Source organism: Ictalurus punctatus, chromosome 22 (assembly GCF_001660625.3).
Source record: "Ictalurus punctatus breed USDA103 chromosome 22, Coco_2.0, whole genome shotgun sequence".
NCBI lineage: Eukaryota > Metazoa > Chordata > Actinopteri > Siluriformes > Ictaluridae > Ictalurus > Ictalurus punctatus.
This window is the reverse complement of record NC_030437.2, coordinates 16,076,576-16,100,067: the sequence shown is the minus strand read 5'-3', so window position 1 is coordinate 16,100,067 and position 23,492 is coordinate 16,076,576. Positions and strand designations below refer to the sequence as shown.

General features: G+C 36.1%; 1 protein-coding gene across 1 annotated transcript; it reads left to right on the top strand.

Annotated features, from left to right (window-relative positions):
• Positions 1-1,111: 1,111 nt before the first annotated feature.
• sec14l8 (SEC14-like lipid binding 8) lies at positions 1,112-22,818 on the top strand. Its single transcript, XM_017451514.3, has 12 exons — positions 1,112-1,262; positions 2,529-2,604; positions 6,502-6,545; positions 9,436-9,498; positions 9,648-9,836; positions 10,741-10,836; positions 11,022-11,082; positions 11,628-11,711; positions 11,879-11,985; positions 18,807-18,946; positions 19,480-19,649; positions 20,569-22,818. The coding sequence occupies exons 1-12, from the start codon at positions 1,209-1,211 to the stop codon at positions 20,712-20,714; spliced, it is 1,230 nt and encodes a 409-aa protein (XP_017307003.1). The 5' UTR covers positions 1,112-1,208; the 3' UTR covers positions 20,715-22,818.
• The last annotated feature ends 674 nt before the right edge of the window (positions 22,819-23,492 follow it).

The window sequence follows — 23,492 nt, the reverse complement described above, 5'->3', positions numbered from 1 at the left end:
AACCCTGTGAAATGCTGTAAAGTGATGATGCTATTTATTGAAGCAAAACAAGTCATCCCATATCAGCTGGGCCTGTGTGAAAATGTATTCGCCCCCATAGTTACTAATTCCCCAACTCTACGCAACTGCATTCATAATGGGATGAAGCTGGACGAGACGCAACCAGGCCTGATTACTGCAAACTCTGTTCAATCAAATCAACACTTAAATAGAACTTTTTCAACAGCAGTTGGTTAAACAGTGTTACTCAGTAACACACTATGCCAAAGTTGAAAGAAATTCCAGAAATGATGAAGAAGAAGGTGATTGAAATACATCCGTCTGGGAAGGGTTACAAATCTATTTCAAAGGGTCTGGGACTCCAAAGAATCACAGTGAGAGCCATTATCTACAAATGGAAAAACTCAGCATAGTAGTGAACCTTCCCAAAAGTGGCCGACCTTCCAAAATTCCTCCATGAGCACAGTGACGACTCATCCAGGAAGTCACAAAAGAGAAAAGCACCACATCAAAGAACCTACAGGCCTGTCTTGCATCAAGAAAGGTCACGGTTCATGACTCCACTATCAGAAAGACACTGGGGAAAAATGACATCCATGGAAGAACGGCGAGGTGAAAACCACTGCTGAGGGGCGTGTGACCGCGTCATTCTGCGCTCTCACTGCCTGTGTGTGAGTCTGCAGCAAGTGTGTGAGTGAGCAGCCGAACTGCATAATAAATAAATACAGCTTAAAATGTTTAAACAGTAAACTGTGTGGATCACTCCCCCAAGTCCTAGTGCCCACCCATGAACAGGTTTAAGATGCGATGGAATCGAACTGTTGATTTTAAAAAAGAGAAGTCAAAAAGAAAATATATTGGTTGATATAGGCCTATTGATTTGTTTGGGGGCGGGGTGTAATAAATATTTTTTTTGGGGGGTGGGGGTGAAAAATAGACATGGCGATGTCCCTGCTGAGTACATATTCCATTTTTTTCAGTGCACCTATTATTAAGCCTTGATGATCGATATGATATCGATATAATACCGCGCAGTAATATCGCCATTAACTCACGGTATACCGTGCGGCCGCTGCTCAGCTCTGCTGCTGCTGGGAGGGAAGAGGAAACTGAATCTGACTGCGCGCGCATGTGTGTGTGTGTGTGTGTGTGAAGCCGTCTCGCAGTGCCGTTCATTTCGGCTTATTCAGTCCGTGTATTAAGGGGAGATGAGCGGCAGGGTTGGAGATCTGAGCGTGAAACAGGCCGAGGCTCTGGCGCAGGTGAGTATTTTACTCCTGCTTCATGACTTTGGATTTCCATCAGGTTTGTTTTTACTTCCCGGAAACGTGGAGCGCTTCTTCCTTACCATAGCGAAGCTGGCTGAGAGATACATGTCGCACTGAGAGCCTATTATTCTGCCATCAAATCCATTTCACTGTTGCTCCAGAGATCTTTAGATCCACACATGGACACAGTCATAGCACGCCGCAGTTCTGCAGATGATTTTGCACACAAAAAAGGCGTGTATGTTGTAGATCATCATAGCATTTATTTAGCTGAATCATCTCTAGATCCTCACGGCAGCTGTCGATATTCTCCGATATTGATCGCATGATGTATTTCCTCTTTGTTTTTTACGGGATGTCAGTACCAACTTACACAAGAGATCACACTACCAGGGTTGCCAGATTGAACCCTCCTTCCAATGACAGTGAAACAAAAACGACAACATTGCACTGTTTTAGAAGGTTCTTCTGTTTGTTCCTCTTGAAGAACTCCTTAGGGGGTGGGTGGGGGGGTGGGGGGGGGGGGGGGGTGTTACATTAGTGTTACATTAAAAATTCAATTCAAGGATACTTTTATTTAATGACTATAAAATGTAATGATTTAACACTGAAAGCGGGTGGAGGGGGTGTGATCTGTAAGTATTTTACAATTTGAAAACATCAGATCAGCTGTATACTAACAGAATTAGTCATATATATTAAAAAAAAAACATGGAAAAAAACATAATAAAAAGATACACATGATGTTTCTGGAAAGTATGTCATGTATAAGTATAATAAATATGACATCATTTATCATGATATTTAATATTTGCTTAAACGTGCAATTATTTGTTTTCAACATATTGATATTGAACTTAATATACTGGTTGCAGGTATTGTACTTTTGTTAATAATTTTCACACAGAAGTAACTCCATGTTTTAAACCTGCCATGTTCTTCTTGTTCTTCTTGTTCTTCCGCTTCTTCTTCTTCTTATTAGTACGTTGTAGACTCTGCGAGAGAGAAAATGAACATATCTAGAACACGTTATTGCCCGATAGATCGCTCTGTGATCCCCCTACTACAGAAGGTTTTCCTTTCACGCAGGGTTCCGAGTAGACTAAGGACCGATAACTACTTCGAATGAATATCATTTAAATAGAAATATAATTCAATTTAAATGAGCATAATTGAGCAGATAACTGCACAGACAGTCTGGCAACACTGTAATTCCACACAATTAACTTATTGTTTGTTTCCACTTTCTAATTACGACAGTTTCGGGAAAGGGTCCAGGATGTCTTGCCACAGTGTCCGTCTCAGAGCGACCATTTCTTACTGCGTTGGCTTCGAGGTGAGAACAGATCTCAACAAGTCTGTCGATAAATGGCCCAGCACCATTAGATGGGAGATTCTTTTATTAACCTGCTGCAACAGTGATATTACAAAACAGAGTTTCAGTTTTATTATATAACTAAATCCTCTTTCTCACACATTTGCTCATACAGTTAGAGCTAGAGGCAAGTGAAAGGGATCTATTGTTTAGTCCTGACTCAGCAGCGTGCACAATGAGCTAGATTAATCTCAGCTATAATCTGATTAGAGCTCTAAAACAAAATGCAGCATGTCCGTGCAGTCAGCTTTGGTCAACCAGCTATCCTATATGGCTATTTGAACAGTACTACCTGCACACTAACAGTTTGGCAATAACAGAAACAGGTGTTTGAGGGTCAGTAGACATTCTTCAGTAGTAGAAGAAGAAGCCTTTATTTGTCACATGTACATTACAGCACAGTGAAATTATTTTCTTTGCATACCCCAGCTTATTAGGAAGTTGGGGTCAAAGCACAGGGTCAGCCATGATACAGTGCCCCTGGAGTAGAGAGGGATAAGGCCCTTGCTCAAGGGCCCATCAGTAGCAGCTTGTCAGTGGGGTTTGAACCCCTGACCTTCTGATTAGTAACCTAGAGCCTTAACCGTTGAGCCTCTGATTTGAACAGGGTCAGGGAACTTTTTAAAGCAGTGTTTACTGAAGCTTAGCTGAAACATGGACTTGGCTTTGTGATAAAGAATGTCGGTTTTTAGAGACACTGGTCCTGATATCACCAGCAAGTGATATGTTAACATTATCACTGCTCATTTATTATTATTGTACACAGTAAACCATTTACACTGGGTGTGTGCTGTTACATTTATCAGATAACGTTGGTGTTAAAATGTTAAGGTTGTTTTTTATGCCGGTCGAAGAGTGGACCAGCACTGGGGCAGTTTTCTCTTCATATTGAGCGTGTTAAAATATGGCCTATGTTTAAGAGGCATTATACCACAGCGCTCGAATCTGATTGATCAGAAGGTCTTAATTAATTAATTACATTTCTATAACAGCAGCGCTGACTGTAGTGCCGACTCTAATCCAAACCACAGGTTTATACTGTATTAATGTGCTCATTCTTATTCTAATACGTTATTGTTTCTATAGTAACCGCTCATTCACACAGACTTGAAAGGTGGATGCTCCACTTAATCAAAGCCTAATGATAAACACAGTTTTTGAAAAAGTTATTATTATTTTTTTTTACAAATAAAAGTGTACAATTTATTAACATGATGAAATTTTCGATAAGGGGCTGTATATTTAGCATTTTTAGAAGGAGTCTCTAGTGTCAGTGCTTTGTAACAAGCTGTAGCTTTAGAATGGAGGAGTCTGCGCTTTCTTGGTGACAACACGCTCCATTTTTTTTTCTCTTATTAACTTCAAGAGAGGAAAAAATAAAAGCTAGTGAGAGAACAACGGCTTATAAGTGTTATAGCCTGTAGAACTGTTACATTAAGTGATAACTTGTTTTGTGAATATTCTATAACATTAAATGTAACTATAAACAGAGGAAAAGTATGACTTGTAAATAAAAAAGTTGTGATTTGTCAAAAAGTTGACAAATTGCTGCATTATAAGAATGTTAAACCACTTTGGGACATGCTGCTCTAGGAAAATAATTAACTTTGGGGTGATAACAGTAACTCCGCTTTGTGTTGGGTCACACTGCATCACCCCTTCATTGATTATTTTCCTCTAACAGCATGACTCTTCATGGTTTATTCTTAGCTTCTTATATTCTAAACGTACTCGACGTAGCCCATCAGGCTTGTAAATAATTTTCCTTCAATGATATAATATCATGCAGAAGAGATTATATAAGGCATAAAACATTTTCATCAGTGGTTACAAAATCGTTGATAAGCCAGAGTGGCTCCACTGCTTTGAATATATCTGTTTAATGGTTCTGAATTGTAAATTTATCAGATAATATTTGAATATGGAAATTTTCAGCTACTGTGTCTTATGGTTGAAAAGCAGGTTTTACCTGTATGGTCCTGTCATATTTTAAGAGGCATGTTTTTTTTCTTCTTCTCCTTGTTGTGAATGCCCGATGTTAACACCTCCACACGTGACTGACAGTGCCAGTTTTGTTTCTCAAGGGTTGCCTCATCGCTTTAGGGAAGATAAGATAAAACCAGTGTATATGAGTTGAGATCCCGGAGTATGCTAAAGTTTGAGAGCGAGTATTGCTTTGGGCATTTTTAACAGTCAAGGTTATGATATCATCCTTTTTCATTTCTACTCTAATAGTTTGTTGTCTTGTATAATAAACTAAAAATCAAGACATGCATTAACAGCAAAAGAACACATCATTATTGCTGAAAAAAATGGACGTTCACACTCACACCCAATGGAGTGACATGTTTGAGATGATCTGTGTGGCAGGTGTCAGATCTGCTGCTGTCAGCTGTAACGTACGTTATAATCCCCTTTATGAGCATTAAATACTTTAGTGTCTATGTGACCGGAAGACAGTCAGGTGCAGGCGAGTGTCACAAAATGACATTAATCTGCTGGAAAGAACACTCCGATCTAATAAAAAAGTATTTTTAAAGACTTTTAGAGCTTTTACTAGGGTCAAAATGTATTACTGTGGTATTACATTTACTATTACATTTTATGGACCAGTGACATATATCAGGAATAAAACACGAGGGGACAGTCTGTTATAGGAAATTAATCAATAACAGGGTGGTGTGATGTGGGTCGACACGAAGTAGAGTAACCATCCAAAACAGGAGTTTGCCAATGCTAACAATACATTTTTGTTTATAAACAAAATGCCATACGTTTTGTAGAATGTCCATGGAAACAAGTTAGTTCCTGTTATTACTTAGAAACAGAACAAAACAACAACAACAAAAATGCAGCTTGTCATGTTGCTAAGAAACCAACCCTTGGTCCTGAAGACTTTTTTGTGGTAGAAAACTTACTGAAGACTTCTTTCATAAATTTTAATTAAACATCTCTTTCACCATATCAATGATATATCTTTCTTACATAACTTTTTATTTATTTATTTATGTTATTTAATTATTTTTAGCCTTTGATTATTGTGGCGCATCTTCTGTGCAATTCCCTTTGAATAAGCTGTTACTATAGAAACGATAACGTATTAGAAAAAAAAGCTTTTAATGTAAACCTGTGAATAAATAATATACAGTATGAAGGATTTTTAAAAAGACATGTTTTCAGTTATTCGTCACAGTTTTCTGATCCGAACTGAATTAAATATGAGGCGTCATACATCATGATAGGAGTCTTGATTTAAAGTATTTATACCATATGAGTAAAACTGTTATATTCAGAATAAGATTTTGGTTAGAGTACCACAGATTGCCAGAGTTATGTTGTACAAGGCCACCATGCTTACTCTTTCATGTCTATTCAAGCACATAATGTGTTACCAAAAGTAAATGGCCAGTTTTCCATATAGGTCACGGGGTTTGCAAACCTTTCAGGCTAGGGACAATATAGTGTAAAAACAATCATAATATATAAGTTACAATAATGTATAATATATATTACAATCATAATATATAATAATTATTACTACGTAACTATTAGACACATTAGGTAAATACAACCCCAATTCCAAAAAAGTTTAAGATTAAAAAATATGCCAAAAGTCATCCAGCGTTTTTAAGCTAGTATTGGCTTGATACAAATATTATCGAATTTGTTCATCTCTATATTAAATTTAAACGATACAGTTACAGTTATGTCTGAAATAATCTACAATTTTGTTACATTTTACTTTTGTTACATTTTAATGTTAATTTTAACAGCTTTGTCCTTTGGGTTTCACATTGTGACCTCTGCTCATCATTTCACTCTGCTCACTCCTGTTCTTTTTTGTTGTCTATTTTTCAGCCAGAAATTTCAACCTGCAAAAAGCTGAAGCAATGCTTCGTAAGGTATCACATTTTTTTCTCTTTGTTTCAATTTCAATCAGCTATGCTTAAAGTATGGCCTAAACTTTCAAGGCATTGTTCTATTAGAGATATATTAAAATGCTTAAACTGGTCCTTGCAATGTCAAAAAGGAAGCTCATAACATTTTACTCCCAATCATTAAAACCATGCTTTATATTTTTATAGCAGTGTAAAACGATGATTATTTGGAGTGGTGTAGTAGGCTGTTCTGAAGCATGAGCTTAAGCATGTACATCCATTGCAATCTCTGCTGAAGAATCCTACAATATCTATGCTGGTTAAGGTGGTAGATGCAAACGGTTTATAAATCACCACTGCGACTGCAATATTTATAGTTTTCAAGAAAATTAAACAATTACCAGAGAAGGCCATTAGAAATTCTCAAATGTTAATTAATACACTTTAGTCAAATAATTAGGATGCAGGCAGAATCAGTAGACCTAGTGTATGTGTCCAGTTATTCAAGTGAATATAATCACGCCATGCTTGTCCAGTTCTACTTGTGTTTATTATTTAGTGATCAAGCTGGATTATTCAGCAGAGGTGGATATTCCAGCAGTGTAGTGTTTCTTGGGTGTAACGGATTACTGATTTTTTGGCACACACTTTTTCCTGAGACAAAAGATTTCTACCAGTTTCTTAAAACTGAATCTTTGTCTTTGTCTGCTTTGCCATAGTAGAGTCATGCTCTGTCATGTCACGTTCCCGTTGTGAACACATAGATAAATGCTTTATGAAGAACATGTACTTATTCCCCATGATTGCTGGGGCAGGTTTCTTAGCCTAACCTAGGCACAATTTCTGCAAATATGCACATTGCTACCACTAATGGATTTATATTCTGAGTATATTTTTTCCAAGTTGTTTTTTTCTTCCATTATTAATCTACGCAATATATGCAACTTAGAGTAGAGTCATTTTGTAGTGTCGTAGTAAAGTGTAACATACAGTTTACATTTCAATAAAAATCCATTAAGTGTTGTAACTAGCTACTGTCAGACACCCACTTTGACATTCGTGCCTACTGTTTCAGTATGGTAACTAAATTTTGTGTCATTTTAATTTGAATAGGTTTCAAGATTAGGAAATTGATTATTTAGCAAAAAGAGGTTAAAAAAACAGCATACACAAATCTTTCTCTTTTAACCCCCTAAAGTCTCAGGTTAGTATTCAGATATTTGTGTTAAAGTGTATTATTCAGTAACCACAGTAAAAACAAATATGCAACTAAGAAGAGTGAGGAATGTAAGTTTAAACCAGGAGCTGGATCCTCATAGTTGTAGTTGATATCTCCAACGATGAAATCAGACGTGCTGCTTTCTGCTTTGGTGCAATCTCAGAAAATGTCAGACATTACTAAGGTAAAAAGCAAATTTGTGGTTCTAGGCCAGGCGAGAATCAGATTCTGACTTGTTAGATGATTCACTCATCTGTGTCTGAATTATGGGATTCAGTATTGGGGTGTGGTGAGAATTAAAATTAAAACAACAATACAGTTGATCCAAGCAGTCACTCAGTCTGATGAGCAGCTCTTGTTACTTTGTAATGAATTTGTAACATTGATTGCGTAATCACAGCTTTCTCTTCTCTGTTCTTACAGCGCTACTGGCAAAGGTCACTCACCCTCATCTCACGAGTTTATTAAAGTTCTTCGAATTAAAACTGTAGGATTGTATAGGCAGACGTTACAAGATTGACTATCTTCCATATATTATTAACGGAAAAATACAACAACTTGGATTAAATTGTCTTGGAATATAAAGTGTATGGTTCGGTGTATATGCACAAATCATGCCTAGATGAGGCACAGAAACCTGCCCTAGCAATCACAAGCTATACAGACTGTATCCATAAAGCTACTTCCCATGTGTTCAAAGGGACGGTAATTACATCTTAATGTGAAGCACCCCAGGAGATCAGGTGTGTCAGTTTTTCCACTGCTCTTCACACAGAGATTATTAAAATGTCCCCCACTGAATTTGGATACAGGGCTTTGTGTTTCCAGTAATAAAAACGAGAGCTTCAGTTTGTAGGGAAATTATGCTCTGGGGATGCTTTTAGGTCACTACTGAAAGGAATACTTCAAAGAAAAATCACATTGACGCTGTTTCACTCAAATGTAACCAGGGAGACAAAAGATGTTTGGTATTATAAGACTAAAAAGTCAGCAAGGAATGCTGTTTAGTTTATCTAACCCAACAACCTTTCTGTAAAATGTGTGCCTAAATGTTCATATACTTGCTTTAAACAATATCAGTAACCTAAATTGTAAATTAAGAATTTTGTAAAATGGCATGCATGGTCTATAGATACAAATTTAAGTCAAAAGTAGAAATTTGTACATTATGATCTGCACATCATAACAAGTGTAACTGTGAACACCAGACACCCTGTTGTCATCCTACAGATGCACTTGGAGGATAAACACATAAAGCCTACAGATAAAATACTGATAGACAGGACTAACAGAATTAACTGCATAACAGATATAAATATCTGTTATGCTTAATTAGAGTGATAAAGATTTTGGCCTTTTCTAATTTAGATTAATAAACAAAGTCATTTCCATCATTTCTTAATTCACTGAACATGAAATGTGTTCTCAATTCAGTGTTCCTTGGTCACATTTTCAAAGATCGTTTAAACACAAACTGCTAAAATATAGGGTGTTCAGAAGTTAATGACTGGCAATGTGTTTAGCTTTAGAGCAAAATTGGAGACCAAACACGTGTTGGCTGATCATTAGGATCATTAGTAACTGGAAACTTATTTTAAACAAATTAGTTTTTCTCCAAATGATTCATTAACCCTTTACTGCCATGGTGTTTTGTGGGCTTTAACTTTGACGTGTTATACATCTTTCACTTTTTAGCATTTGGAGTTCCGAAAACAGATGAAGGCCGACACGATCACTACTGACTGGAAGCCTCCAGAGGTATGATCTACACACAGTTATGAGAGCAGAACACAATTCTTCAGAGACGCGTTCAGAGTAACATTTCCAATCAAAACACTGTTGTTGTTGTTGAATTCCATTGGAGCTTATGCCATACCTTCTGTTCTGATATTGCCAATGATTATTAGGTTTTAGAGAAGTTTTTCTCAGGAGGAATGTGTGGCTACGACCGAGAGGGCAGCCCTGTGTGGTACGACGTTATCGGGCCGGTTGATCCCAAAGGCCTCCTTCTCTCTGCCTCTAAGCAGGACTTCATGAAGACAAAAGTACGAGATTGTGAGATTCTGCAGAAGGAATGCAGCTTACAGAGTGAAAGGGTAAGTGGGTGAACGATATTTTGCAATTTAAGCGTGCAGTTTATAACTTTTTTTGTTTTTTTGCAATGAAAACATTAACAAAACAAAGGGAATCTGGAGGTATGTTCTGGGCTGGAAAAATGCCAACAGAAGTCTGAAAGGAAAAAGGCAGATCTATTGCAAGATATTATTGCGACTCTTAGTTATTTTTAACATAGCTTTAAAATGATATGATTATTACGGGTCTATAAACACATTTAAACTTCAGGTTTAAGTAATAATCGCTTCTTTATATTTTATTAGTGCTTGGTATCACAAAGAAAAAAATAAAATAAAATAATACAAAGCAGGGTTTATATTACAATTTAAGAATGGACTAGTTGACTTAGCTAGAAAAATATAGAACAGAAGTTTCAGTCCGTACAGGATTTCGCAGAGTTTTTTGTGATTATTGCGGCCAAAAATGCTTGATTTTGTCACAGGGTTTTTTTTTCAAAATTTGCATTTTTCATGTTTTTTCTGAGGAAAACTACTTGAATTGGCATAATTGCAATTTCTTGAAATTGTTTTGCACAGTCTTTCACAGTGATGTTTGTTGGTTTACCTGTACTCATGTTTGACGCACGTGAATTGTCGAGAGCTTTGACCGAATGCCCGTTGCGATGACGTTACATAACGCGTCTTGGCCCAAATCTGCGGAAAATATGCGGTCATTTTGAAAACTTGCACGCTCCTCCGAATATTGCAGCGTTTGCTTGATTTTGCGTTAATTTCTGCGGTCGCAAAAGTTCGACATCCTGAAGGTACTGATTTATATGCATTGATTTGTTTGGTGGAAAGAAACAGCTCCCAGAACTTAATTACTGCTTCCCCCTCCTCTCCACCTCCATCTCTGTGTCTGTCTCTCTCTTTTTATTTATATCAGTTGGGTAAAAATGTGGAGTCCATCACTATGATCTATGATTGTGAAGGTTTGGGCCTGAAGCATCTATGGAAGCCTGCTATAGAAACATATGGAGAGGTAGGATCTCATTTAGTTTTCTGTGTATGGTGTGTACAACCATGCTTTATCACTGTCCGCAGTTCACTCCTCAAATGTGTAAATATTTATATGCCTTGACCCCTTGTTGAACATGGCTTATTAAAAAAAGGCTTTTAGGAACCAGATGTCTCTAAAGTACTCAGCAGGCCTTTTTTCTTTTGTAGGTTTTGACCATGTTTGAAGACAACTATCCTGAAGGACTCAAGAGATTATTAATTATAAAAGGTAAGTTGCGAAGTAGTATACAAATGAATATTATCAGCATGTATAATCATTTATACGGCACTGTTGAATCGTCAAATCTGATTGGTAAAAAAGGTGTTGCATATTTTCTATAACAGCAGCTCTGAGAGTAGTGCTGACTGCAAGGCAAAACACTATAGTAATCGTTTGTGTTGACAAATTGAGGTATAAGTTGAAGAGAACATTTTTGGATGTGCTATTATAAGGAAATAAATTCGTGGAGCAGTGGTGACTCAGTGTTTAAAGGCTCTGGGTTACTTGTCAGAAGGTCAGGAGTTCAAGCCCCAGCACTTCCAAGCTACCACTGTTGAGCCCTTGAGCAAGGCCATTAACCTTCAACTGCTCAGATGTATTAATGAGATAAATGTAAGTCGCTCTGGATAAGGGCATCTGCCAAAATGCCGTAAATGTAATTATGGCGGTAACAGGCCTCCCGCCACTTCGGTTTTGATTGTTTTTCTATAACAGAACGACCCCTAGTGTTTTATTCCTTACTTAAAGATTTGCTAACTAACTTTTTTTTGCAGCACCCAAACTGTTTCCTGTGGCGTATAATCTGGTGAAGCACTTTCTGAGTGAAGACACTCGCCACAAGATCATGGTTCTGGGGTGTAAGTTAATCTCACTTATTAGACCTCCTCAAAATCTTAGACCTTCTCAAAATCTACACTTTCCTGTTGCATTCATAGACTTGACTAAGAATCACCCAAATGTACTCATAACACACTGACACAGTTAATGTTTGTGATGTAAATTTTGTCCTTTTTTGTTTACCCAGCCAACTGGCAGGAGGTGCTAAAGAAACTCATTGACCCTGAGGAGCTCCCAGCCATGTATGGGGGAAAACTGACGGATCCTGATGGTGACCCGCGCTGCAGGACCAGGGTGAGTAAAGGTCAAAAGTCACACAGGGTCACAGCTCTACCTAGGTGGCATATGCTTGATAGTAAGCTAGTGCATAGTATTGTCAGACTGCTAAAGAGTTCAAGCTACTAAAAATGGAAAAGGTGTTATGGAGGTTTCAATTGCACTTTCATTTTCTATATTATAACAATATTAAACCCAGTACTGACCAAGCCACTAGTACAGGTAATGACGTAGTGTGATTGTGAAACGGTAATGGCATTGGAAGGAAACCGTTTTCAAGAGTTGTGGTTAGATGGTGTCAAATCAGTCAACTTCTCTCATTTCCTTTATAAACTAAGTCTGGGCCAGTGATGTGCAGTGACATTTTCACAAAATTTTGCAAAATAATATATGATTAGAGTTTGTGGCTGTTTATTGTAGCACATACAATGAATTAGGTGATATAAATTGTATCTGTGATAGCAAGACATTTAGCATCTTTCATATTTATTTAGTTTTGTTGTGCATAATAACATCAGCTCTCTGAATCACATTCAGTAGCTAACTCTGAATCATTTCTTCTTATTTATTACGAATTAAACAATAACGTGTGAACAGTCAGTTCTGTGTAGTTCGTAGTTGTGTGAAATAGCTCGTTTATATTGAAGTAGGCCACAGGAATCCATTTTGCAACAAAACCTTGACAAAACATAAATAGTGGCCAAAAGTATGCGGTCACCTGACCATCACACTCCTCATAGGTGCTTTTTGAACATCCCATTCCAGATTTGTTGTTATAATAACCTCCAGTATTCTGCGAAAGCTTTCCACTATATTTTGGAGCGTGGCTGTGGTGATTTGTGTTCATTCAGATACAAGAGCATTAGTAAGGTCAGGAACTGATGTTGTGTGAAGAGCCCTGGGGTGCATTCGGTGTTCCAGTTCATCTCAAAGGTGTTCAGTGGGGTTGAGGTCAGGGCTCCATGCAGGTCATTCAAGTTATTCCACTTGACAAACCATGTCTTCATGGAGTTTGCTGTGTGCACTGGAGCACTGTCATGCCGGAACAGGTTTGGGCCTCTTAGCTCCAGTGAAGGGAAATTATAAAGCTATAGCATACAAAGACATTCTATACAATTGTGTGTTTCCAACTTTGTAGAAACAATTTGGGGAAGGGCCACATATGGCTGTGATGGTCAGGTGTCCATAAACTTTTGGCCATGTAGTGTACATTCACAAAAACAGGTTGGGAACAGGCTTTTAAGTTTTTGCCTAAAGTCAGGAAAATGTCACATTAGTGTCTGAGCTAAGGACTTTGAAAGGTGTACAGTTAGTGGAAAATGGGTTGGAAAATACCACAGCACCATCATATCTTGATTGTCACATGCAGGTCAGCGCAGGTTTATGTCTGTCATGAAAAAAAGCAACTGGGCAAAAGTGGAAACTGTTTTATTCCAGGCAGTGTGTCTTGTGTTAATTTGCATGACCTGGGTCATGTCAGATCAGTGTCACACATGCTTATAGTAGAAATCAAATCAGTGGATCGGGTCAGAAAATAAGTCAAATCCAATCCTGTAGCAATCCAGTGTCTGGGGTCAATATCAGCTCAAATACTGATATAAGTATCTGATAATCACAGGTTGAAGGAATGTTTTCTTAGTGTTCTAAATTGGTTGTTTTAGTAATAAAAAAAGACCTCCAGCTGTCCTCTATTCAGGTAATACAATATTTTCTGTTTACCCAGTACAAGAAAATTCTGCAGTGTCAAGCTACAGCTGACTAGCTTTACCAGTGAAGATTATAAACATTTTATGAATATGTCTTATGAATCCCCAGAGAAATCCTGTCAGGTTAGCTTATGCTATTTAGCTGCCTGGTATATCAGCGACGGTTATGAACATTTGTAAATATAACTTTAAAACCCTTTTAGAAATCCTGTCAGGATCACTCACATTAGCTAGCTGGCTAATGTTTGCAGTGAAGATTATGAACATTGATGAATCTGCTTCTCAAAAAGTTGAAAATTTAGCTTATGTTAGCTTGCTGGCTAACAGAATTTCTATATAGTGTATATATAGTGACTTCTTGCCTTCTACTTGAAGACCTCCATATATGGACTCAAAGACACAGCCTATTCCAATCTATAGCCTTAAAGGAAAAGGCAACCCTGTAACAACTCTTGTTTATATTGAAATATTTGTGATCTGCTTATCGATTCTGGTGCTAATCTATTGGTAGGTGCTGCATTTTTTTATTCTTGTTAGAAATTATTGTACCACTGTGTCGTCACAGGGGGATACTGTTTGACAGATACAATGATATTTAATAGAAGGGTTTTTAATGATCTCACGCATGAGTGATAACAGCCAGGTTTTGCTGTTAACTGTTAAAGACAAAAATTAAATTTTAGTGACGTTCGACATCTAACAAGAATATACAGCTATACAATGCAGTGGTGTTGAATTAGCGTGTATAGTCAGCAACAAACAAGACAAACAAAGAGCCCATTTTGTTTGAGCAGCGTGTACAGAGGAGGTGCTGAGAGATGAAGCAAGGGCTAATTCCCACTGGTGCCACTATCCCTACTAAATGCATTGTGGGTAATGTTGGAAACCGCTATCCAACATGTTGATGAAGGAAGTTCAAACCAAAAAGTCAGCTAAGAAGCTAATTATGAAATCTTGAATGCCATTATAATATTGAAGTCTTTCAGGGTGGATTTTTTCTACAGTGCCACTCTCATTTCCATATATGTGGTCTGTCTCTGTTTTCTGGACGCATTAAATATTTGTCTATATAACAGCAAAATAAATACATTTTACGAAGTTTTTTTTTTTTATACACTATTTAGAAATTGAGTTCTTTTAAGGTTTTAGGATTCTTGGGATTCTTGTCTAATCTCTCCACTCACTATATGTATAAATACATTGCTCATAGACACTGAGCATCTTAAACGTGTTGCTTATTTGTCTCATGGAGACACATGAAGCTTTCGTATAATCCAGCCTAAAGGCTTATTCAGCGTTTGTGAATTAAATCACCCATGTTGTCTTTGTGCTTGGTGCTGACTCAGCAAGATCTCACAATTGCTGATGCATTCATAGGTATGTGCCAAAGCAAATATGAAAAATTGCATGGATTACAGATATGAGCAGGGTTAATTTGAGTACTTATTATGGTTTCACTTGTATGAAGTTCAATGAAATCATTCTTGATTAGTATAATTCCTACAAATTGGTTGTGAGATCTTGTCGTCCGTGTTTAGTGAGTTTCCAGACTGTGTGATTTTTAAAGCTTTTCTGCTGTAGGCAAGTAGTGCAGCTTATTAGACATCCCGCATCTCCCTTAGGAAAGATACCATCATGCCTATACTGGGACGGCTAATGTCTGATCTGTCCTGACATGTTGTCTGCCCATAGATGCATAAGTAAAGGTGCTGCCCTCTGCAGGACTGGAGGAGTGGTCCTTATGAAGCCCAACTGGATTCCGGTTTATTGTTATTATTATTTTTTTGGAATTACACATTGACATGGGCCTGCGATCTCTCAGATGTGATCGATTTTTTTTATCTGCATGTTCTTCTCTTTTTCTTTCTTTTTTTGTTTCCTTTTTTTTTTTTTTTTTTTTTTTTTTTTTTAGAAATACGGCTCTTTTTTTCATTGGTGTCTCACATAGTATAGGATAGTATGACTCTAAATAGACCCTGTTTTGTGTAGCTGTTGTTGTTTGTACAAAATCCAAAATGTTTCTTTGGCTGCCAGCAGTTAATCCATGTCTGACACATGATAAGAACGTGCTATGGTTTGTCTTTGTGACTAAAGACAGCTGGGCCTTGTAGATAACATGTTGAAACTTTATATTGACTAAGTAAAAAAAAATCTGTGTGCATAGGTTTTGTGGATTTTGTGTATTTGTTTTTCCTAGAATTGAAAAACGAATAGAAGAATTGAACATTTATTTTGGTCAAATCATCAGACTAGTCAGTGTTTTGTATTTCCCATGTTAAAAACTCACTAACCAACCAGAAGGAGCTGTTTTAGGCATCTGAAAATGTATATATGTGACTTCAGTATTGACTGATTGACCTCATCTTTTATCAGCAACACTCTAAATACCTTTTTTCATTCACTTTACCTACACTACTTTCTAAGGTTTTTTCCCCTAATTTCATTTTATATTGTTAAAGTCAGCTGTAACCTTTATAAAAAAAGTGTTTAGAAATTCCATTCAGGGAATTTAATTTCAGTGCGTTGACTGGTAAGAGTGTGAAAATGGTTATTGCAGTGGTTTTAAGAAACAGAGAGCTGAAGGTTTTGCCTGAAAATCTGAGCTAGTATAGAACATGACATACAGGTGTTATTTTGTCATAAATTATAAGAGCCTATAAGGTAACAGTATGCAAATGAAGCCCCTGCCACATATATTTACGAGGAAAAGGGGGTGGGTGCATGTGGGGTTGGGGGAGGTTCTCGTTTGCATATTCATAAAATCGTGATGAGGGTGTAAAAGTGTAAGCACTTTTACGACTTGTTCTGTTGGCATTTTCTAAGTGAAACTGTCAACACAATCAATTTATTAATTAATAGAGAAAAAAAATCAAGTATTTAAAGTAGGCTTTATATTGTTTAGGCTGACTATCTTTTCACCAGATAAAATTAATGAAAGTTCAGACTGCTCATTTCACATTTTCTAGGGATGTGAGGATGTATATATGTTACACAATCACCGAATAACAGGGATTTATTATATTACTTTATCTGGTGGCAATTATTTTATCTACTCTTTTGTCCACTCACAATTAATCATTACATACCACAGTCATTTACTTCTACATGTCAGTAGTTAGTCAACAAACACAAGATTCCATTTTGGTATGTAGCATAGTAATTAGTTTATTTTCTTTATTATTTATATTAGGTTTTATATATTTAAGTTAATAGGAGTAATAAATATTGTCGCTTTTCTATTTTTACAGTATAAAAAGCAGACAGAAGTATGAAGTATTGTTTAGTGTCATATTCAGTGTTCATAAATTGCTGTGTGTGCCATGTGTACTGGCATTACATAATTAAAAAATAATTGTTTATCAGAGTTGGGTATAACACGTTACAAAATAATGCGCTACTGTATTCTAATTACTTTTCTGATGACGCAGTAATGTAATGCATTACGTTTTAAATGTATGTAATTTATTTACAGTTACTGATATCAATAAAATTACGTTACTTGTGTTTAGAAATTTATTGTTAAGAAAACAATATTAAGTAAAATTCATTTTTAAAATAAAACACGTTTTGCGCTGCTGCCAGGGGTGTAACCCAGCCTGGGCATTCGGGGCTGTAACCCCAAAGATTTTTTATTCAGCCCTGAATAATTCTCCACTTGGAGCAGTTTGTCACTATGTAACTGAATGTCGGTAAAAGACGATGGCGGTGTTGTAATTTTATAACTTCAGTGAATGGAGGCGAAACCAATCAGACAGGGTTTACAGAAAAATACGTGGAAATATTTGTGTCTTATTGGCTGACAGTCTCTCGATTCTGCCAAACGCTAGCTCACAGTCAGTGTGAGTAAAAATGGATATATGGCAATTTTTATTTTAAAACCAGTAAAGGGTTGAACAATTAACATCCTCTGATGCTGAGCAAGATAACAAGGTGTGTAAATGTCTGAGTTCCAGTTTATGTGAATATGATATGAGCAGAGCATAAGGAAAGATAATGTACTTTGCATGGCACTGTAGCAGCTAAACCCATACAATGATAGCTTAGTTTTGCCTCCACTTGGCTAGCGACACCAAACTAGCCTAGTTAGAAAAGTTTTATATTATATTGGTCTGGTAGTCCTACTAACAGTGACAACACCCAAGGCAAGTTTTATGATCAATCCAACTTTTCCTGATCAAGTCCTACATTGATGCGTGCTAAAATTACTGAAAGAACTATGATTTTCACTTTGTAGTGTATTTTTGTAGGTTTGATAGGTTTTGAAAGTAACTTGAAAGTAAAGTAATTACAACCCCAATTCCGAAAAAGTTGGGACAGTATGGAAAATGCAAAAAGAAAAAAAAAAAAGTCATTTGAAAATTTTATTCACCCTGTACTATATTGAAGACACATTATTAACACATTATTCAATGTTTTACTTTGTGAATTTAATTTATTTTTGAAAATATACACTCATGTACACTCATGTCAAATCTGATGACTCCAACACACTCCAAAAATGTTGGGACAGTCGACTGTTTACCACTATTTAACATCACCTTTTCTTTTAATAACACTTGTTAAGTGTTTGGGCGCTTAAGACACCAGTTGGTTAAATTTAGCAAGTGGAATTTTTCTGAAATGTTCTTATCTCTTCCAAACATCCAACCCTATTGAAATGTAAACATATTTAAACATATTAATATAAAGTCAAAGGTCAGCAAAAGAATAACAGTAAAGGATTTATTTGAAACATCTCAGAGTAAAATACCTCCACACTGGTGGTACTGTGAGACTCTAGGAGACATCAGAGGAGAACATTATAAAAAAAAAAAAACTTTTATCACCATATTTCTTTACCCTTTATAGCTGAATTACTAGTCAAAGTTTAAATTGTAAAAGTGTAATGCCTATGTTTAAATTTAGCAGGTATCTATATTCTGCTGCTTAAAAACAGAATCTCCTAATAAAAATATAATTTTATTAAATGTCTATGTATTTGTGCCCATACTTCTGTAAACATCATATTAACACCACCAGCCAGTTTTAACACTAACCATCCTGTCATCTGTGTAAGTTTCATCCTTCATGTCATCCTATTATTAAATTAATGTTTTGCCTGAGCTGAGCCATGACTAGTTTGTCTCTTCACAGATTAAGCAGGGTGGCCTGGTGCCCCAGTCCTACTACGCACGGGATTTTATTAAGATGGAGTACGACCAGTGTGTGTCTATCAGCCGCGGCTCCTCCCATCAGCTCGAGTACGAGGTCCTCGCTCCAGGCTGTGTGCTTAGGTAACATGCAGCACTTTCTATGGTCTAGGAAAAATCATTATTCCCTGATGAAATGTCTAATTTTTTAAGTCATATCAGAGAAAGCAGTGTTTCCATGTTGCTTTAATATACAACCAAGTGTTTACTGTATTCTAGCAGTTTCCCTAACCCAATAATTTTGAAAGATCTGAACAGTTGAAAATTGGAAAAAGACCACACAATATTGTTGTATACAGTATCAGTGAGTCTGTGCCTAGAATCCTGGGTAAATCTTGGCTAAACATGACTGGAACCTGATGTGGTGTTATGCTTCTGCCTTTGTAGCCCATCTGCCCCAAGTTTGTGTGTTCTAAGATGCTTTTCTGACCATCACGGTTGTAAAAAGTGCTTATTTCATATCATGTCCTGTTTCTGCATGATTGCGCTGCTGTCACATGATTGGCTGATTGGAAATGAATGAGCAGGGGTACAGTTGTGCCTATTGAAATGTGGTTGTCAACTCATTTGTTTTGTTTTTTTATATCCCCCCGTCTCTGCTCTGTCTCTGTCCTCAGGTGGCAGTTCTGCTGTGATGGTGGGGATGTAGGTTTTGGGGTCTTTATGAAGAAGAAACTGGGGGAATGGATGAAGGCAAGCCAGATGCAGGAGGTCTTGGTCAGTCAGCGCTACAACGCACACCTCGTACCTGAGGACGGATCTCTCACCTGCACTGAGCCTGGAGTGTGTAAGTGCACAATAAGAGAGGATAACAAAAGCTTTTTCACTGCGTATTATTATGTTAATTTTTACCTCAGACTAACCTTGTAGAAATAAGTGGATATTGAAATATTCTCTTCTCATATTTGTGCTCGGAAGATGTAGGTTGTTACTATATTACAGTTTTAACCTTTATTTAAAATCAAGTTATAGCAGTGTGTCCAGCCTGGGATTGTCAGCAGTAACAAGACACATGTAATTTTATATACTGATTATTTCTCGCTCACCTTTCATCTTTATAGTAGCAAGTGGAAAGGGTATGTTGAAATGAGGGATGCTGGGTTTTTGTCATTGAAACATCATAAACAACCACAAACAACCACACTTTTTTATTTATTTATTATTTAATACAGTTGTAATCGGAGACATGAGCTTAACACTCAAATAATAAGCGCTAGTAAACAAGAATGAGAGAACTGTGCTATCAACACAAGGGAGAAGTGACACAAAGAAATGTGTTTTGTCCCTATTATATACATTCATAGAAAGGATGAAAACTCCAGTATAAGTGTGAAGTCCAGTTTTGGAGTCAGTTGTTTAATTAATATTACAATTAATATTAATTACAATTAATTATTTTATTTCTAATTAATATTACAACTGTACTTTATAACAATGTTAACAATGATAACAATTAAAAAAATTCTTCAGATATAAATACTTACTTTTGTAATGACATTTGTGTTTTGTTAACTTTTTTCTTTCATTTTAGGCTGCTCAGATTTATGGCTGTGTTTCTGCAGAATGTTTTTTTTTTTTAAGGTTAAGGGAAAAAAACGAATGTTTAGCAAATGATACAATCAATCTAGAATTTAAACAGTTCATTCTGTTGCTAATGTAATTGAATTAAACATGTATTTATCAATTTTAATATATTTTCTTTACAGACGTGCTACGATTTGACAACACCTACAGCATCTTCCAGTCCAAAAAAGTCAGCTTCTCTGTGGAAGTCCTCTTGCTCAGCAACGACAGCCAATCACAGCCTGAGACGAGCAGGACGCCCGGACGGGATGTCCCGAGTGATCAGTGAGGTGTGATTCTCTACCTGCCTGTTTAGAGACTGTCCGGCAGAGCAACCAGTACTTGAAATGGCCTGTCTCATGCACAGTATTTTCCAGAAAAAAAGGTTTTGGAACTGTAATTATTGTTCTGTAAAAATGCTGCTCATGGGAAGAGAACAGTGAGGTCTTTGCTGAAGACGATGTCAATTCATTGGAACCTAGTTTAAGGGAATAGCTGCACAACCCATAGTATTAATACATAGTATTAAGTTTCCTTCAACATTTACCTTTTCCAACAGAATCTAGCTCATGTCAGTTTCGTGTTTGGTGTCTGAATGCTTTGCTTTGGTACTTTACCAAGAGCCAGTTAACTTAAGACTTACACGAATATATGTAAGGAAGCGCAAGCACTTAGTGTTATTACTTATGGATGATACAGTATTGTGCAAAAGCTAATTTCCTTATAAAACTGCACAAATTGTACCTGAGACTACCAGTATTTTTTTTTTAAAGCAAAGAGTTATCATGCCAAATATTGACTTAGTTTATTACTGTGTACTGTGCTTTATAGTATTTTTTTAATGTAGTAATGTTTAGTTTTATTATTTTTAAAGGCATATTTGCTATAGAGCATTTCTTTGCAGACTTTTGCACAGTACTTTATATATAACTATCTATTTTGATAGAGATGATAATCATATACTTCCATTGTATTTGTGTTAATAATAAATAATAATCATATATATATCCAGTTAAAAAAAAAAAAAAAAACCATTCATCTTCAGTAAGTGCTTTACCCAGGTCAGGGTTGCGGTGAATTCAGAGCCTATCATGGGAATCTTGGGCGAAGTACACACACATGCTCATACTAGGAGCAGTTTAGTGTTTAACCAATGCAAATACTGGCATGTTTTTGGGAGGTGGGTGGAAACCCGTAGAACCTGGCGAAAAATACCTTAGGTGGACATGGGAAGAACATGGGAAACTCTACACAGATAGCAACCTGAGCTACAGTAAGGATCGCGCTAAGAGCCTAGAGCCATGAGGCGATAACACTACCCGCTGAACTACCATGCTGCCCAAGCTTAAAAATGTTTATTTAAAAAGACGCTGAAATAATAAAAATAAGAAAATAAATAAATAAAATAAAAAGAAGAGTCTAAATAACATGGATTCAGAGAAAACTTTATACTTATTGTCAATCACTAGATTTAGATTTTAATTTTTTTTTTTTTTTTTTGGTCTGATTATTTATAATTTTACAGCTTTAGACGATTCGTTCCTTAACAGTGTGCAGCTTTAATCGTTTCATTTCTAACCTCTCCAAAAGGAATCTTAATTACTGCTGTTGAAAACATTTTATTGTAAATTTGTTTGTATAAACTATTTTAATAATACCTTACTGAAGATTTATTATATCATAATCACCTATACAGAGTATATAGTTGAGTGCAAAAGTTTGCATATTCTTATGACAAAATGAAGACAAGTGAATGCTGATTATAACTGCAAGGCATTTAGCCAGTTAGGTTTTAGAGATTCCTTCATCATTCCAGGTAACAAAAATTGTAAACTAGTGCATGTGAATAGGAAAATTAAAAAAAGATGTCAGTTTAAAGGTCTGCATCCTATTAAAAATAAAATTATATATATAAATACATACATATACACACACATACACATATATCCCCCAATAGTTTGTAATTTGTATGTATTTTCATTTAAAAATTTGTTACAATTTTTCCTTTTGTTTTATATGTTGCCATTGTTTTAAGACAGAGACATTTTATTTAGTTTTGGAGTTGGATTTTTTTTGGGAGAAAAAACACAAAAGAGTGGTCCGTATTCCTTTTTTATCTAGAAACCATGGATGATGCAAACTTGTGCATTCAGCTGTCGTTTAAGAAAAATTTATTTATTGCATGTTTAATTAATTAATGAATGTTCTCTGTATATGGCTGTTCTAATTTGTAATTAAATTATTTGTAGAAGTGATGTTTTGTTTGATCTCAGGTGTCAGTTATTGTCATTACCTGCATATAATGAGAATGCTTATTTGTAAACGAGTTTTTGTTAATAGACTTTAACTGGATGAATTGCTTGAGTAATCTGACCAGTAAACTTATATCAGTGCCTTTTCGTCTGTTTCATTGTTGTTCACTCATAAACTGCCTTAATTATGTTTGAGTAATTAGCTGATTAAAGTGATAGATCAGTTATGGCAATGTGAGTCTCTGTGTTTCCCTTTTGAATCACAAAAAAGGTTATAGTCACAATATAAAGGAGCTGAGCTGACTGACTGTTTGGATGGGAATTTGTAAAAGGATGACTAGACATAGACCCATAATTCATGATGATGATAAGAAGAGGAAGAAAAGTGATCCCAAAAATATTGTGACAATAATTTGTATACACATATAACAATGATTTACTTAAAATATATAGATAATAATGAGAAGAATACGGAGATGTTAGGATAAAAACATATGATAGTATAAGATAAAATAAGTTTTAAAAAACGATTACAAAAACTTTTATTGTTCCTAAAGGAATATTTTTGCACCAACTTTCTCAAAACAATACAAATAGCAATGAGTTATTATTGGGTTTCGACAAAAACCCAATAGGATTTTCCCATAGGCTTTTGAGTTATCGTATAAAATAAAGGCCTGTGACTAACAAAAGTTTACAATACTAACATGTTTTGTCCATTATGATATTTTTTGATTACGGGCGATAGAACTGAAAGGGCTAAAAGCTGCTTCTTCTTCTTCTTCTTTTTGTTTTAATGGCGGTTGGCAACCCAA

Excerpts from the sequence above, each read along its gene's own strand:
- sec14l8 (XM_017451514.3), top strand. The coding sequence starts at position 1,209 with ATGAGCGGCAGGGTTGGAGATCTGAGCGTGAAACAGGCCGAGGCTCTG. Across the intron at positions 6,546-9,435 it reads CTGAAGCAATGCTTCGTAAG|CATTTGGAGTTCCGAAAACA; the intron begins GTATCACATTTT and ends TTCACTTTTTAG. Across the intron at positions 10,837-11,021 it reads CTATAGAAACATATGGAGAG|GTTTTGACCATGTTTGAAGA; the intron begins GTAGGATCTCAT and ends TTTCTTTTGTAG.